Below are 17,439 nucleotides of genomic sequence, written 5' to 3'. Positions count from 1 at the left end.
AGCGAAAGCTGAATACTCTACCAACTGAGCCACCACCCAAGCTCTCCTAGCAGTCTTCTAAAGTGGAAAATCATGTCACTTATAAGTTTTATTGTCCTGTCTGAATAATTTGTTAATGTGAAGAACCTATCCATAAGTGTAGCCCAAATATTTCAGCTTGAATCCAGTGACCTTCACTTCCATTGTCCGTCCAGCAACCTATTTCCATGGCTATATGTAGTAATGACCAAAGTTCAGGAGTGAGAGTACTATAAATATAAAGCTGCCTCCGCTACAAGTGTAACAGCTTTGTCCCTTAACCGCTGTTCTTTGTTCTCACAAGTAATAAGCCTCACAACTCTATATAGAGTTGGATCCTTCTATTTCTCTGTGGTCATCTCAAACCCAGTGGTTCTCAACATACCAAAATCATGGGGCTTTGTGATAATGTGGATTCCTAGGTCCCAATGCTAGATAGGCATGTAGGCATGTAGGTCCATGTGGGGGCCAGGAATTTGCACTTTAACTGATACTTGAGGTCAGTGATTCTTTTTTTTTTTTTTAAACGTTTTTTATTTATTTTTGGGACAGAGCGAGACAGAGCATGAACGGGGGAGGGGCAGAGAGAGAGGGAGACACAGAATCGGAAACAGGCTCCAGGCTCTGGGCCATCAGCCCAGAGCCCGACGCGGGGCACGAACCCACGGACCGTGAGATCGTGACCTGGCTGAAGTCGGACGCTTAACCGACTGCGCCACCCAGGCGCCCCGAGGTCAGTGATTCTTGAGGTGTGATCCCTGGACTTAGCAGGAGTCTCCCTAAGAACTTGTTAGAAATATAAACAAATTCTGGGCCCCTAAACAGGTCTACTGAGTCAAACAGGATAGAGGCCAGTGATCTTTTTTATTTAAAAAAAATTTTTTTAACATTTATTCATTTTTCAGGGACAGAGTGTGAGTGGGGAGGGGCAGAGAGGGGGACACAGAATCTGAATCAGGCTCCAGGCTCTGAGCTGTCAGCACAGGGCCCAATGCAGGGCTCAAACTCACAAACCGTGAGATCCTGACCTGAGCTGAAGTCGGGCACTTAACCGACTGAGCCACCCAAGCGCCCCCAGTGATCTTTAAGTCATCTAGGTGATATGTGCCAAAATTTGACAACTACTGTTTTTTGTTTGTTCAGTTTTAAAATATTTTAAAGAGAGTGTGAGCAGGGGAGGACAGAGAGAGGAAGATACAGAATCTGAAGCAGGCTCCAGGCTCCAAGCTGTCAGCACAGAGCCTAACATGGGGCTCAAACTTAAGAACTGTGAGATCATGACCTGAGCCAAAATCTGGCGCTTAACCAACTGAGCGATCCAGGTGCCCCCAGAATCTGCATTTTAGATCTAAAACTGGTTGTTGGGGAGACGGTGGTTCAGCTCAAGTCATGATTTTGCGGTTCGTGAGTTTGAGCCCCACATCGGGCTTACTGCTGTCAGCACAGAGCCCACTTTGAATCCTCTGTCCCCCTCTCTCTGCCCCTCCCCTGCTTGTGCTCTCACAAAAATAAACATTTAAAAAATAAAATACAGATTCTGAATCAGTTTATGCTGCAGGTATATCAGCTCTGTTCAGTGAGACTTACTGATGAAGGAAATATTCTATACGTTTATTGTCTGATAGAGTAGCTACTAGCCACATAGTTATAATCTGAAACGTGGCTAGTGTGACTGACCAACTGATTTTTTATTTAATTTTAGTGAATTTAACCTCACCCCATATGGTTATAGTGGATAGTGTAGTTTTGGTGATTCTGATGCTGGTGATGGCTGGCCCACTTGTTAAAACAATTCATTAATCAAATTCTAACCAAATGCTATGGGGAAATCCTTCCAAGCATGATGTAAAATGTAAAAGCTATAAAAGAAAAGTTAACAAATCTGACATTAAAATTAACACGGGGGGTGCCTGGGTGGCTCAGTCGGTTAAGCGTCCGACTTCAGCTCAGGTCATGATCTCGAGGTCTGTGAGTTCGAGCCCCGCATGCGGCTCTGTGCTGACAGCTCAGAGCCTGGAGCCTGTTTCAGATTCTGTGTCTCCCTCTCGCTGACCCTCCCCTGCTCATGCTCTGTCTCTATCTCAAAAATAAATGAAACGTTAAAAAAAATTAAAAAAAAATAACATAGGTTGGGGCACCTGGCTGGCTCGGTCGGTAGAGCATGTGACTCTTGATCTCAGGTTTGTAAGTTCGATCCCCACATTGGGTGTAGAGATTACTTAAAAATAAAATATTTAAGGGGCGCCTGGGTGGCGCAGTCGGTTAAGCGTCCGACTTCAGCCAGGTCACGATCTCGCGGTCCGGGAGTTCGAGCCCCGCGTCGGCTCTGGGCTGATGGCTCGGAGCCTGGAGCCTGTTTCCGATTCTGTGTCTCCCTCTCTCCTTCAAAAATAAACATTAACAAAACATAAATTTAAGGGGTGCCTGGGTGGCTCAATCGATTGAGCATCCAACTTCTGCCCAGGTCATGATCTTGCGTGAGCTTGAAAGCTTCATTAGCCCCGCATTCGGATCCTGTGTCTCCCTTTCTCTTTGTGCCCCTCCCCTGCTCGTGCTCTGTCTTGGTCTCTCAAAAATGAATAAGTGTTTAAAAAACATTTTTTTAAACATAATTTAAGCCAACATTTCTAGGAATTTATGGAAGAAGTATTAGTGCACACTGTGTACAAGATTTATTTTTCATTCATTATTGCATGTAATAGCCACTTGAAACAATCCAAGTGACCATTAATGGGGTAAAATAAATTATTACATGTTCTTAGGGCATTATGTGCAGTCATAATCAATAAAATAGATGTATTGGGGCTTCTGGCTGGCTCAGTTGGTACAGCAAGTGATTCTTGATCTTGGGGTTGTGAGTTTGAGCCCCAAGTTGGGCATAAAGATTTACTTAAAATCTTTAAAATTTAAAGAAAAGAGTAAATGTACTGACACAAGGTTCTGCAAAACAAAGGTCATAAAACTTAATTTTTCTGGGGGCACCTGGGCTAAGTCAGTAGAGCATGTGACTCTTGCTCTCAGGGTTGTAAGTTTGAGCCCCACGTTGGGTGTAGAGGTTACTGAAAAAGCGGCTCCTGGCTGTCTCAGTCAGAAGAGCTTGTGACTATTTTTTTTTTTTTAATTTTTTTTTTCAACGTTTATTTATTTTTGGGACAGAGAGAGACAGAGCATGAACGGGGGAGGGGCAGAGAGAGAGGGAGACACAGAATCGGGAACAGGCTCCAGGCTCCGAGCCATCAGCCCAGAGCCCGATGCGGGGCTCGAACTCACGGACCGCGAGATCGTGACCTGGCTGAAGTCGGACGCTCAACCGACTGCGCCACCCAGGCGCCCCGAGCTTGTGACTATTGATCTTGGGGTTGTTAGTTCAAGCCCCACATTGTGTATGGAGATTACTTAAAAATGAAATCTTTAAAAAAAAATTACTAAATAAAAATAAAAGTTTTCTGCAGTGTGCTTCCACTAAGGTTTAAAAAGATGCAAGGGTGGGGGGTGGTATATAAAGTTCTATGTGTAAGGAATTGGATCGAAAGTGAATGGGGTATATGCAAAACTTTTAGTAAGAAAGGGGAAGTGTGATTTTGGGGGTAATTGTACTGTTGAAAGGATTTATTTCCTGTGTATCAAGAATATGTTCATGTATTACTTGTGTAAAGAAAAAAACCAAAACTGGTGTTACAAGACAGCATTCAATTTCTGAGGTAGAACTTTTTTTTTTTTTTAATTTTGAGACAGAGACAGGGTGAGTGGGGGAGGGGCAGAGAGAGGGGGAAAGAGCCTGCTTGGGAGCAGGCTCCACACTGTCTGTGCAGAGCTCCATGCGGGGCTTGAAATAATAAACCATGAGATCATGAACTAAGCCGAAATCAAGAGTTGGTCACTTAACCAATGAGCCCCCCAGGCAACCCTCTGAAGTAGAACTTTTAAGGATTACATTTGGGAATGTAGGAGTTAATGAGGAGTTAAGATGCTTAAGTGAAATGTGAGTGTGAAATTAATTGGAATTCAGAGGTTAAAGAACTCCAGAAGCTAGAATATTGCATGGATTGTTTTCATGAATTTGAAATCATCCAAAATGATAATAAAAAATGTAGAGACAAAAACATCCTAGCCATTACAGGGTACTAGAAGAATGTGTAGCATGACCAAGTAAAATTGGTAAGTTTTTCAGTCACACATTATGCAGTCATTTGGAATTAACTTCAGGTAAAAAGCCAGATTAGGTCTACGTGGTTCCTATTGTCTCATTATAAATAGCTTCTGTTTCAAGTAAAATATTACCTTGGGCTATCCGGGAATCAAGAAACATGATAAAGGACCAAAACATACCAGAACTCTAAACTAAATGACAATTTGTTCAGAAAGGTCCATCTCAATTCAAGCTAACCACGTTTACATTTATTTTAGACAGTATTTACAAATTTAGCAGCTTTTCTGATTTCAGAACAGGACCTAAAGTTGCTGAGGGCAAACACTGACAGCAAAAATAAGTTCACAAACTTCAGGGGTCCCTGGGTAGCTCAGTCCGTTAAGCGTCCAACTTTTGGGTTTCGGCTCAGGTCATGATCCCATGGTTCGTGCGCTGACGTCACAGAGCCTGCTTGGGATTCTCTCCCCCACCCTCTCTTTCTGCCCCTCCCCTGCTTGTGTGTAAGTGCTCTTTCTCAAAATAAGTAAACATTAAAAAGTTCACAAGCTTGGGGCTGGGTGGTTCAGTCAGTTAAGCGTCTGACTTCCACTCAGATCAGGATCTCACGGTTCACAACTTCCAGCCCCACAATGGGCTCTGTGCTGACAGCTCAGAGCCTGGAGCCTGCTTCATTCAGATCTTGTGTCTCCCTCTCTCTCTGCCCCTCCCTCGCTTGCATTCTCTCTCTCTCTCTCTCTCTCTCTGTCTCTGTCTCTCTCTCTCAAAAATATATAAACATTAAAAAAAATTTTTTTTAAGTTCACAAACTTAAGCATAATGGAGAAACATCTCTTAGACATCTACCTTAGTAACATTGAAAGTTAGCATTGCAATTTGATTCAAAGATGTTTACTGATAACTCAAATATCCAAGAAAAAGTTAAATTACTTGATTATCTGCTAAGGGAACAAAGAAATATGTGACACATTTGAAAAAGCAATGAGCTTCAGTTATCTGGAAATTTATGAAAATCTAATACCTGAGTTTAGTGAAGTGTCAGGATAAATGTGTTTGATGATTAATAAAATTTTGGCCAAGACCAAAGTTGGTGATACAAAACCAAAGGATCTTAACACTAAGTCAATAGTAAATTGTAATACTAGCTGACATAAATACAGTGTTAATTATGTGCCAGGTATTGTTTTAAATGCTGCTTTCATTAATAATCTTAAATCTCAGAACAAACCCTATGAGATTATTTCCATTTTATTATTGCTTTTAGAGATTAGAAAATTAATGCTCAGAGAATTTAACTTGCCCAATGACATCTATTAAGTCTGGCTTCAGTGACAATACTCTAAGGAATATCCTAGCCTATCTATACAAACTTAAGCTCTAATAGTTGAGGGAGGCTAGTAAAATATATAGGATCTTATTAACTGGGATACTGTGCCCAGCCTAATGGAAAGCACACATGGGTCACAAATCAAAAATGTGGATTATGTCTTATGATGCAGCCCATTGAAATCTTTGACCCCACTTACCCAGGATATAAATCCCCAGTTTTCAAACCTAATTGGTTCTTTTCAGCCCTTATTTTACAGGATGTTTATGTGATTGGTGCTATTGACCACTTTCTCCTTAACATTGTCTTTCCTAATTCTTAACATGGTTTTGGTCCTCTGCTGCTTCCTTCGCTATTTTTCTCTACCTGCTCCATACATGTTGCTGTTTTCTTGGGTTCTTTCCCTTTTACTAGGCAAGATTACCCAAATTTTACATTCTCTTCCTGTTTTCTCCTTCAAATTCTTTAATAGCTCTACCTGCCAAACAGGAAAATTTTTCACTATCATTCAGAAAGATGAGAACTAATGGGAGTTGGTGGGGAAAATTCTGGGGAGGTAGCACCATTATGAACTCTATATAGCCAGGTTCTAATAGATTAAGGTCTCCAATCCCACCCCCAAACACAGAAAAGGATGCCCTGTTTCTGCTTTTCCATACTCCAGGAACACTTCCTCACACCTACCTCTGCCAGTCTCCATTCCATCCAAAGTACTGAGAGCTGACTCCTGTTAATCTCCTTACTATCCCTTCTCTTTTTTCCTTCACCTCTATGTAACCTTCCTCACCTGCAGTTAAAACAAAAGGAGCATACGGTTTCATGCAAACGTGTGCTTGGAATAGTCTTCCTACTTTATCCTAGGAATTTCTACTCGGTTTCACAACAGGTATATCCATCTCCTACTGTTAGAGGCAATTCCCCTACATCTCTAGGTGACCCATATTTATCTCCTCTTTCGTGCACCCACTTAACCCTGTACTAATCAGGACCCATCACATTTTACTGCATTGTTTTCTGTTTTTAAAAGGGAGGTCTTATCTTTTGTTTCCTCAGTGCCTAGCACACATCTGTTAAGTGACTGGGTTCCATTAATTTCTTTCATTGTACGGTTTAAAGTGATTTAGATTGTCCGGATTCGTGACATGCTGAACGGCCTGGAAGCTTCCAAGAGTACTACTGCAAAAGAAAAACCGAGTTCTGAGTCTGGAGAAGTCTCCGGACTTTTCCAAGGTCACCGTCAGTGGTGTTTCCCCAGGCTACTACTTCCCCAACCCCCGCCCCTGAGACTGTCAACCTACTTCAAAGTCCTATCTAAGGTGAGAGCCCAAGGACAGTCAAAAACAGCCCACGTGCTTCACAACAGGAACTCTGCCCCTTTCTTAAACGTAGTTCCGCCAAGTACTCTCTCCAATTGACATCGCTGTTGTCCAATTACATTTCGAGTCTCTGAGGGTTGCCCCTTACCAGACAATATCCAATGAAAAAGAAGGAATTCAGATTGGCACCAATTTTGGCCAATGGTTGAAAAGATCAGAGATTATTAACCTATAGGAGCAGCACTGAGAGTGATATTCAGCAAACTCATCCAATGGACTTGCTTACTGAAGAGTAGGCCTCTCCCCAACGGCGGGGGAGTTGGCGGCCCGGACCGCAGCAGCGCTCAGTCCCCACCCGAGCTCCGCCATGTTGGGTTTCGTGGGCCGTGTGGCCGCTACCTCGGCCTCCGGGGCCTTGCGGGGACTCAGCTCTTCAGCGCCGCTACCCCAAGCCCAGGTCTTACTGCGGGCCACCCCGGCGGTGCTCCAGCCTGGTAAGTGCCTTCCTCTAGGAGCTAGGGTTTTTTCTGCCGCCCCATGACCTTGAGCCGGGGGCAGATTTTCACTTGGGCCTAAAAGCTGTCTCTGGTGTTAGAAGGACGTCAGGGCCAGCGACCTGCCCTCTAATGGCGGGAGAACCAGAATAGGACGCCCACGGGAGCTTTCTTAGACCTAATTCGTCTCATTTTGGAAAAGGAGTTCTCTGTGACGGAAAAGTGCGGGCAGGTGCACTGACCTTCCTATCAATGGGGGCACTGAGCTCTCGAATCATGGGGTTTTGTGCATGGGAAAATTGTGCAGACGCATTCTCGGTTGTTGCGCGGCCTTCCCTCCGGACTCGTCTTACTAGCAAGCGAGACGAGGCCGGTCATGGGCCGAATTTACCAGTTCTTGGGGGTTAAGACGGGGCTTCCGATTACCACTAACAGCCCTGACTCCGATTTCTTCCAATCTTTTTTGTTAGCTAGAGACTATGCCGCCCAAACATCTCCTTCGCCGAAGGCAGGCGCTGCCACCGGGCGCATCGTGGCAGTCATCGGTGCTGTGGTGGATGTCCAGTTTGATGAGGGACTACCACCCATCCTAAATGCCCTAGAAGTGCAAGGCAGGGACACCAGACTGGTTTTGGAGGTGGCTCAGCATTTGGGTAAGTAGAATTTGTTAGAAATAGTAAAGAGCTTGTTTAGTCCAAATATCCCCCACATCAGTCTTCCTTCTATGATGATTTTATCAAAATGACTTTCGTTCTTCTGAGTATGCTGAAGCCACATTTAGGTACTGAGAAGGAGTCTTGGTTGATTTAGGCCTTTCAGCCAGCTGAACTTCATCATATGAAGCCAACTTGTCCTTCTGTATAACCTGCAATGCCTTTAACAGGTGAGAGCACGGTAAGGACTATTGCCATGGATGGTACAGAAGGCTTGGTTAGGGGCCAGAAAGTCCTGGATTCTGGTGCACCAATCAAAATTCCTGTTGGTCCTGAGACCTTGGGCAGAATCATGAATGTCATTGGAGAACCTATTGATGAGAGAGGTCCCATCAAAACCAAGCAGTAAGTATGCCTCCTCCTGTATCTACATGCAAAGGAACTGCTTTTTCTGTAGGTTGTTTTGGGGTTTTTGTTTTGTTTTAAGTAAGCTCTACATCATACCTGGGGCTTGAACTCCAGAGCCACATGCTCAAGTAGACTGAGCCAGTCAGACACCCCTCTTGCAGTTTTGTACATTAAGGCAACACCTACTGCAGCAAAATTTTCCTGCAGAGAATACTTAAAATGCTGATACTGTTATTAAAACCACAAATATAGTTTTTTCTGAGGAAAATTGAGAATGTAGAAGTTCTAATTTTAGAAAACTTGATTCTTAGGACTCAAATTGATTATTTAAGTGACTTTTAATACCAATGGCTTAGGTTGTGGAGTTTCCAGAAGTAGCAAGTCTTTGTATTTCCTAATGATATATGAAGAAGTGCTGTTAGGTTAGGGCTTATTAAAAAGAAAATCTTTATGACGGTTAGGAAATGGGGACAGGGACCTGGGTGGCTCAGTCAGTTAAGGGTCTGATCTAGCCTCAAATCATGATCTCACGGTTCATGGGAATGAGCTCTGTGTCGGGCTCTGCAAGGACAGTGTCGAGCCTGCTTGGGATTCTCACCCTCTTTCTCTGCCCCTTCCCTGCTGGCTCTCTCTCGCTTGCTCGCTCTCAAAAATAAATAAACATAAAATTTTTTAAAAGGTCAGGAAATGGAATCATTGCTTCGTGAGATAATGGAATTCCCTTTATTGCAGAACATTAGGCTAGGTGCCACATGACAACTTGTCTGGAGTGTTATATAAGAAGTGAGAGGGGCACCTGGGTGGCTCAGTCGGTTGAGCGGCTGACTTCCGCTCAGGTCATGATCTCGCAGTCCGTGAGTTTGAGCCCCACATCAGGCTCTGTGCTGACAGCTCGGAGCCTGGAGCCTGTTTCAGATTCTGTGTCTCCTTCTCTCTGACCCTCCCCTATTCATGCTCTGTCTGTCTCTGTCTCAAAAATAAATAAACGTTAAAAAAAAAATAAGAGGTGAGACTATGAGTAAAGGGTTAGAATTGGGAGGAAACTTTCAACAGGATGAATAGACCCTGCTCCTCTTTTCCAACCTTTACAGATTTGCAGCTATTCATGCTGAGGCTCCTGAGTTCATGGAGATGAGTGTTGAGCAGGAAATTCTGGTTACTGGTATCAAGGTTGTGGATCTGCTGGCTCCCTATGCCAAGGGTGGCAAAATTGGTATGTTACTGGTGGTACATATTTTCCAAACCTAACGTGGGAAGAAAAAATCCTGTCATGTAATGAGTGGGTACTGAAATCTATCCCTCACTGATGAGTAGCTTCTGACTTTCGTTCTTCTGAGTTTGCTGAAGCCAGATGCCATTCCTGAGAAGGGAAAAGAGAAAAAAGGGTTTTTTTGTTTTTTGAAGTTTGCTTAATTGGGAACACAGCACTCAAATATTGCTTCTTTTCAACCTCTTCCAGGGCTGTTTGGTGGTGCTGGAGTTGGCAAGACTGTACTGATCATGGAGTTAATCAACAATGTGGCCAAAGCCCATGGTGGTTACTCTGTGTTTGCTGGTGTTGGTGAGAGGACCCGTGAAGGCAATGACTTATACCATGAAATGATTGAGTCTGGTGTTATCAACTTAAAAGATGCTACCTCCAAGGTAAGGAGTAAGCTGATTTGTGTTCACATAGTAGTTGTGCCAGGAAACCATTTTAGTTGACTGCAATGCTAGCTGAAACCCTGTGTTAGAGTTTCATTTTAGTGTCCTAGGACACTTTTTTTTTTTTTAAACTTTTTTGTAATGTTTATTTTTTTCAACGTTTTTATTTATTTTTGGGACAGACAAAGACAGAGCATGAACGGGGGAGGGGCAGAGAGAGAGGGAGACACAGAATCGGAAACAGGCTCCAGGCTCCGAGCCATCAGCCCAGAGCCTGATTCGGGGCTCGAACTCACAGACCGTGAGATCATGACCTGGCTGAAGTCGGACGCTTAACCGACTGCGCCACCCAGGCGCCCCTGTAATGTTTATTTTTGAGAGAGAGACAGTGTGAGCAGGGGAGGGGCAGAGAGAAAGGGAGACACGGAATCTGAAGCAGGCTCCAGGCTCTGAGCTGTCAGCAGAGCCCGACGCGGGGCTCGAACTCACAGACCGTGAGCTCATAACCTGAGCTGAGGTCAGAAACTTAACCCGACTGAGCCAACCCAGGCGACCCACAAAGGAAATTCTTGACAGTGTTTTCCCCCAACAATCTAATACATTAACACACATTTTCTTTTCTCTTTGATATCAGATTACATTTTCAGACTTTGTTTTTAGTAGTCCCATCATTTGAAAGTTAATTTTGGGAAGCTGGAGGTAATTCAGATATCTCAAATAGCCCTATTTTGTGCCCTTCACTTAGTCTTATTTCCTATTTCAGGAATTTTGCTTCAATAACATAAGAAATCTTTGTGGTGTTTGAACCACGTCTCTAAAAGGGAAAAGAAATTTGCAAATCATAATGACACTTGCTGAGAAGGAGGGTTTTTTGGTAGTTTCTCTGGTTTGGGGACCTTGGGCATATGGCTTCCATATTCCTCTCCCAGGTTTTCTGATTGTGTATGATTACTTCAGGTAGCGCTAGTGTATGGTCAAATGAATGAACCACCTGGTGCTCGCGCCCGGGTAGCTCTGACTGGACTGACGGTTGCTGAATACTTCAGAGACCAAGAGGGTCAAGATGTACTGCTCTTTATCGATAACATCTTTCGTTTCACCCAGGCTGGCTCTGAGGTAAGAGAAGAAGGTTTGGGAGGATCTGTTTCATTTGACCTTTTTATGGAATGATGCAGATGAGGCTAAAGATGTAGACACCTAAAACCTGTGTTCTCATTCCCCCTTCTTTTCTTTTTTTTTTCCTATAGGTGTCTGCTCTATTGGGTAGAATCCCTTCTGCGGTGGGCTATCAGCCTACCCTGGCCACTGACATGGGTACCATGCAGGAAAGAATCACCACCACCAAGAAGGGATCTATTACCTCTGTGCAGGTAAGAAAAATGAAATGGATGAAGGTCTAATTTATGTAAAGTTAGATACAGAGAAATATAAAACGTAGTTACTTCTCTCTCGAGGTTTGTTTTTTATTTTTTTTAATGTTTATTTATTTTTGAGAGAGAGACAGCACAAGTGGGGGAGGGGCAGAGAGAAAGGGAAACACAGAATCTGAAGCAGGCTCCAGGCTCTGAGCTGTCAGCACAGATGCAGGGCTGGAACTCACAAACTGTGAGATCATGACCTAAGCCCAAGTCAGACGCTTAGCCAACTGAGCCACCCAGGTGTCCCTCAAGGTTTTTAACAAGGTTAATGAGCTCCCTGAAATAATGTGTAATATTCTATGGATTCATGTTAGAGACTAAAAAGTTAAGAAATGCTCCTTTAAGGTAGTTAAAGGCATGTATGTGAATGTAGATTACAGAGTGTAGTGGTTTCTAGCCTGAGGAGTCTGGAGATGCATGGAAACTGGACATTAATTATGCAGTGTATTTATGCACTGTACTTATGTGCTACGCTATGCATTTTCAGACATATATACGTAGATGGTATAAACAGTAAAATTATCTAAAGGGTCTAAATTGTAGTAACTTTCAGTGAGGCATTGCAATCGTGCAAGGTTTTTTGTTTTTAACTAAAAGTGTGAGTATCACTATAATAGGGTTAAAAAATGTAGGATGAGGGGCGCCTGGGTGGCGCAGTCGGTTAAGCGTCCGACTTCAGCCAGGTCACGATCTCGCGGTCCGTGGGTTCGAGCCCCGCGTCAGGCTCTGGGCTGATGGCTCAGAGCCTGGAGCCTGTTTCCGATTCTGTGTCTCCCTCTCTCTCTGCCCCTCCCCCGTTCATGCTCTGTCTCTCTCTGTCCCAAAAATAAATAAACATTGAAAAAAAAAAATAAAAAAAAAATGTAGGATGAAGAACAAAAGGAATGACAATGAAAATTTTTCATCACAGCTTGGAGGGACCAGATCATCTATAAGCTCACTCAGCAGGTATTAGGGATGGTAAGAAGTCTTTTTGGGGGTGGACTCTTAAATGCTAAAAAGTTGTAATGAAATAATGAGGAGAGGTCAGAAAGGCGGCGTGGCTTTTAAACAGAATTATTTGGCTTCCTGCTGCTCTTCATGGGTTCTTGACTCACTCTAGGCTATCTATGTGCCTGCTGATGACTTGACGGACCCTGCCCCTGCCACTACCTTTGCCCATTTGGATGCTACCACTGTGCTGTCCCGTGCTATTGCTGAGTTGGGCATCTATCCAGCTGTGGATCCTCTGGATTCCACTTCTCGAATTATGGATCCCAACATTGTTGGAAATGAGCATTATGATGTTGCCCGTGGGGTACAAAAGATCCTACAGGTGAGTACTGCAGGTGAGATCAGTGACTAGAAAGTCATATAGTGGGTATATGGGTACTATATTAAGACCAAAGCCTTCCTGGTGACTTGTGTGATTTGCTTTGGAGCAAAGAGGAGACCTGCAGTTTCTATTAAAGAGTATTAATGAGGGTCTCTTGGGTTTCCAGGTACTTAGATTTAGAATCCATTTTTTCCTAATGGCAGTAGACTAGAAGTGGGGAGAATAAGACACTGATCTTAGCTGAGGGCCCTCATGCTTCCAAGCGTGTAATTTCACCACTATTTAACTTGCAAAGTGAGGTAATGTGCTAAAATGCTTTGTACTAAGCTCAGTGTGAATACAAGGTGGTATTAACCCTGAGGTTTTTGTCCAAACTTAAAAGAATCAATATTTATTCAGGCCTGTTTTCTCACAGGACTACAAATCTCTCCAGGACATCATTGCTATCCTGGGTATGGATGAACTTTCTGAGGAAGACAAGTTGACTGTGTCCCGTGCACGGAAAATACAGCGTTTCTTGTCTCAGCCATTCCAGGTTGCTGAGGTTTTCACAGGTCATATGGGGAAGCTGGTACCTCTGAAGGAGACCATCAAAGGTTTCCAGCAGATTTTGGCAGGTGAGACTGCCAGTATAAAGCTGAATATAAAATAGCAGAGAAGCTGAAATCTCTTTAATGTTCACTGTGCTATGTTCCCATGCCAGCCATCATCAAGCAATGTATAAGCATGTTGTGCCTAAAGAATTTTTTTAGTTAAAAACTATTGTCTGTCAGTGTTCTTTGGAAATAGTCTACTTCTGAGAGTGAAACTTGTATCACTTGATTGTTGTCATCCAATACTCAACACTTAGTGCTTTCAGTCCTAGCTACTCTTCTGAGTGAATTACAGATCCTTGTTTTTATAAATTAGGAAAATTGAAGCACAGAAAAGTTTAAAATAACAGGTTCTGATACCATCCAGCCAAGGTAGAGAGCAAGAATTTGAACCCAGATTATGTGGCCAGGACCATTTATTCTTAATCCCTACTATATCGTCTTGTAAATTGGATTTAAGACAGAAGTTTGTTAAAAGATTTCTTGGATGACACAAATTTATCGTATTCTGACTGGTCGCCCCAAGTGGTGAAGTATTTATATACCACAAAAAGTTTATCTTTCCACTTCTCACCATTGAATTTTTTTTCCCATACAGGTGAATATGACCATCTCCCAGAACAGGCATTCTATATGGTGGGACCCATTGAGGAAGCTGTGGCAAAAGCTGATAAGCTGGCTGAAGAGCATTCGTGAGGAAATCCTTTTGGCAAACGAAGCGCTTGTCCTCTGTGCTGTACTTTTCCTTGCCCCTAATCCAAAAATCTGTTTGCTCCTTAGGCCACAATCAGAGCCTTGATTGAAGACATTGTGTTCTGTCTGAAGAGTATTTAAGGTTTCCAATAAAATGTACACCTGTCAGAATTGGTCTGTTTTTCTTGGTCCTGACAACATAACCAACACTGAACATTAGAGTGGCTGTAAGAAACAGCACAAAGTAGACCACATATGTTTGAAATGGGGTCATCAAAAATGAAAAGCCATTGTCTTGATGGACAGCTGTGGGTCTTGTGAGGGGTTCCCTGTAGATGATGTGATCTCAATAGTAGGGCCTCAGCTTTGGCCTTTTTGTTATTTGTCAAAGCAAATTATTTGCTTCTTGAATATTCTATGTAGTTTATTCCTGCTGGTTAAAAAGCACGTATTTTTTATTTTTAGAAGAGTGGAAAAATGGGTCTGGAGGGGACTATTCTAAGACAAAGCAGGGGTTAATGAAGGAATCCAGTTTTTAGGAAATGAGTGTTCTGAAGGATTAATAACAAATATGCAAAGATTGAGTCAAAAGGGCCCCCCTCTTTTACCTAGGCTTTTTTTTTTTTTTTTGGCTTTGCTCCTTCCCCTCCCCCCATCCTCCTTTTTTCAGAAAGTTCCTGACTACTGCCTGCTGATTTATATTTTGGGCAAACATACAGTTGTATGATTGTTTCAGGCAGTGCATGGTGTAAAATAACTATGAGGCCTAATCCTGAGCTCTGCTGAGATCCTTTAGGAAAGTTAGGGAGATTGAATCTTAAAAGGAATGCCAATTTCCAGAGTTTGTGGGGGTGGGGTTGGGCTTCTGAAATACATAATGGAATTAGACAAACTACCCTTCATTTTAGCCACTAATAGTGCAGGGTTAGGAGTACTCAAAAGTATCGTTTCACAGTGAAACAAGTGCAAGGTCAGATTTGGTGCCCCTTAAGTGTTCTTTTCTGAGCCAGGGCCCATCTCCTACTGCCCTCTGGTGGTAGGACTGGAAGCTGCAGGAACTCTGATCTCACCATTTTGAAATCCATAAAGGCCATTTGCTGGGATGTGGTTCTTTGCTAATGACTGTTTACAAACCAGCTGGGGCTTTTGTCCTGAGGAGGAGCCTGCGTCTATAGGCTCCACCCCTGAGGCATTCAAGTTGGGTCGAAGCAGGGCGGGGACAAACTGAGATCCCAATTCAGAGGCCCCTGGGGGCTGAAGGTTGAGGAGGGGCCTTGGGAAAGGTGCCAGGGGTGGAGTAGAGGCCTGTAAGTTTCCTCCCATCTGCCTATGACGTCCTTGGCACTAGTCTCTCTTGTGTCATGATCTGGACAGAAGGTGGAGCCCCTGAGCCGACTGTGCCTGGTCGTTTGCTCCCAGAAAAGCCTGGATTTGGGGAAATGCTGAGTTATAGGGGTGGGGGCATTTTCTCCAGGTTCTGACTCCAATGGGTAAGAAACTGGTGCAGAAAGGCCCCAGGATATGGGTCAGCTCTTTCTGCTTTGTTTTTCCATGTTACCCAGATGCAGACCTGGTAACTGTGATCCTTAAGGTCGTTTGTATCCCTCCATCCCCTCCCCCACACGTTTACGTGCCTCAGCATTCATCGAGAACCTTCTCCCTCTCACTAGCTGCAACTATTTATTTCCTTCCCCCTTTACCACTCTCTTCTACCACGCCTCTGGAGTGTCAACACAGATCTAACCTTCCTCCATATTTCTCCTGGTTCTGCCCTGTCCTCGCCTCCTCCTCCCTCTCCACCCAGAGAAAGCCCCGCCCTTCCCTCCTCCCTCCCCACCCCAGTCTGTCACACAGGGACATCACCCTACAGCAGTTCAGGCTGTGGTTCGCAGGAAGCATACATTGGCTTTTTGATTCGTGCTAGTTCCCAGCTCACAGTTTAGGAGGATCTAACACCAGCTTTCACGTGAAGGGGGAACCAAGGACAGTGAGGAGCTGGGTGGTCCCAGCCTTGGAGCCCTGCCAGCTGGACATGGGTAAGTATGAGGACCAGCCTGGGGGAAGGCCTGAAGGATGCCTACCTCCCTCCCTGGCTGACTCAGCAGGGGTGGGGCCTAACCTTTGCTCTTTTGGTGGGTGAAGGAGGGGAAACGGGACTATAGGGGCACAGGGCTCAGATAGTGAGGCTGCTGACCAAGGGATCATGAACATTGGCAAGCTCAGTTCCCAGGAAGAGCCTGAGACTGTGCACCTCAGGTCGGGGCTCTCCCCACCTCACTGTCTCCCCCACCCCCCCACACAGCCCCTTGCTCCTCCCCATTTAAGCTGCTGAAGATTCAAGTAATATTTTACAGTATTCACTGCTGGTCTCCCCCCCACCGCAAAGTAAAGCTCACTTTTGTTTGCGTTGGAGAATTTTTAAGGTGCCTCTCTTCCCCTTATTTTCTCCCAGGCCTTTTAAGTCCCTGACTTCTCTCCTCCCCCACGGCGACCCACCACCAGGTGGGGGCTGCACTGAGCAGCTGCTTCCTGTTGCCCCAGAGGTTGCTGCAAGGGTGGTGGTGGTTGGGGGAAAACTGAAATAAAGCCGATTCTCACGGTCCCACAGCAGTCCCACTAGGGCTGCTAGTGGCGGCCCCCTAAGCTCCAGTCACTAACACTGAGTGAGAGAGTTGAAAGGCAGGATTGAGGTTGAAAGGCCTAGGAGGTCCTTGCCCTCGTGGCTTCCTGATTCCAGAAGCTTTTAAACGTGGGCAGTGCTGGGGGAAGGAGACTATGCCTTTCCACAGCTGTAGGAAATCGGGCCCTGTGGAGCTGAAACACAGAGAACCTGTTCACCTAGCAGGGCCTCTGTGTGTTACCCCCCAGCAGCCTCGGCCTTCCTTCTCCCGCACCCCCACTCCTCCTTGGCGTCCTTGGGACTCTCACTGCCTTCCCAGCCTTTCTTTCTCCCAGCCTTCTTCCTTTGTGAAGAGATCTTTGCCGGAGTCCCGAGAGCGCGGGCGGAGCTCTCCCAAGTCCTCCAGTTTGGACCCACCACCATCCCCCACTTCACCATAGAAGTTTGTCTCTTCTTCCTGGGATCTCTTCTCTTCCTCCATCTGGGATCCTTCCTGGTTCTGGCCCCTAGGAGACGCCACCCGCTTCCCCCTCCCCCAGCGGATTCTTCGCGACTGCCTTACCCAAGCGGTTGTCCTTACCCCAGTAGTTCCTGCCCCTTTAAGTGCTACCCCCCCCAACCCCCACACACCGCCGGCGGCCCAGGGCTGGGGGAGGAGGCGCCGCCGCCGCCACCCGGCTCGGGCCACCTGCGCCGCCGCCGCCGCCGCCCGCGGCCCGGCCCTGCTCCAGGTGAGGCCCGGCAACCCCATCCGATACCAGAGTCCCCGGGCAGGCCGCTCCTGCGGTCCCCT

The 17,439-nt window shown here is 45.1% G+C and overlaps 2 protein-coding genes and 2 non-coding genes across 5 annotated transcripts in view; all 4 read left to right on the top strand.

The window, feature by feature from the left end:
* The first annotated feature begins 7,145 nt into the window (after positions 1–7,145).
* ATP5F1B (ATP synthase F1 subunit beta) lies at positions 7,146–14,194 on the top strand. The gene is made up of 10 exons (XM_047066076.1): positions 7,146–7,302; positions 7,773–7,955; positions 8,186–8,360; positions 9,455–9,576; positions 9,823–10,007; positions 10,965–11,123; positions 11,255–11,377; positions 12,528–12,740; positions 13,156–13,357; positions 13,932–14,194. The coding sequence occupies exons 1-10, from the start codon at positions 7,176–7,178 to the stop codon at positions 14,027–14,029; spliced, it is 1,587 nt and encodes a 528-aa protein (XP_046922032.1). The 5' UTR covers positions 7,146–7,175; the 3' UTR covers positions 14,030–14,194.
* Positions 8,021–8,095, top strand: LOC124502800 (small nucleolar RNA SNORD59). Its single transcript, XR_006960048.1, has one exon. It is a non-coding gene; the product is annotated as a small nucleolar RNA SNORD59 (small nucleolar RNA).
* LOC124502798 (small nucleolar RNA SNORD59) lies at positions 9,662–9,732 on the top strand. Its single transcript, XR_006960047.1, has one exon. It is a non-coding gene; the product is annotated as a small nucleolar RNA SNORD59 (small nucleolar RNA).
* Positions 14,195–15,885: 1,691 nt separating the features above from the next.
* Positions 15,886–17,439, top strand: part of BAZ2A (bromodomain adjacent to zinc finger domain 2A) — a 34,763-nt gene continuing 33,209 nt past the window's right edge. For both annotated transcript variants that reach the window (XM_047067032.1, XM_047067030.1), the window contains exon 1: positions 15,886–16,062. The gene's annotated coding sequence lies outside the window, so the exon portion shown is untranslated. The remainder of the gene's footprint in view (positions 16,063–17,439) is intronic.

Source organism: Lynx rufus, unplaced genomic scaffold, assembly GCF_022079265.1.
Source record: "Lynx rufus isolate CCGP_SWC_20201006 ecotype Redwood Valley unplaced genomic scaffold, mLynRuf1.p SCAF_7, whole genome shotgun sequence".
Taxonomy (NCBI): Eukaryota; Metazoa; Chordata; class Mammalia; order Carnivora; family Felidae; genus Lynx; species Lynx rufus.
This window is presented reverse-complemented; position numbering and strand designations above follow the sequence as displayed.

What these genes read in the sequence shown, in the direction of transcription:
- ATP5F1B (XM_047066076.1), top strand. Translation starts at nt 7,176, where the DNA reads ATGTTGGGTTTCGTGGGCCGTGTGGCCGCTACCTCGGCCTCCGGGGCC. An exon ending in TAAAAGATGCTACCTCCAAG is followed by an intron (nt 10,008 to 10,964) that starts GTAAGGAGTAAG and finishes TGATTACTTCAG; the next exon opens with GTAGCGCTAGTGTATGGTCA. An exon ending in TCACCCAGGCTGGCTCTGAG is followed by an intron (nt 11,124 to 11,254) that starts GTAAGAGAAGAA and finishes TTTTTCCTATAG; the next exon opens with GTGTCTGCTCTATTGGGTAG.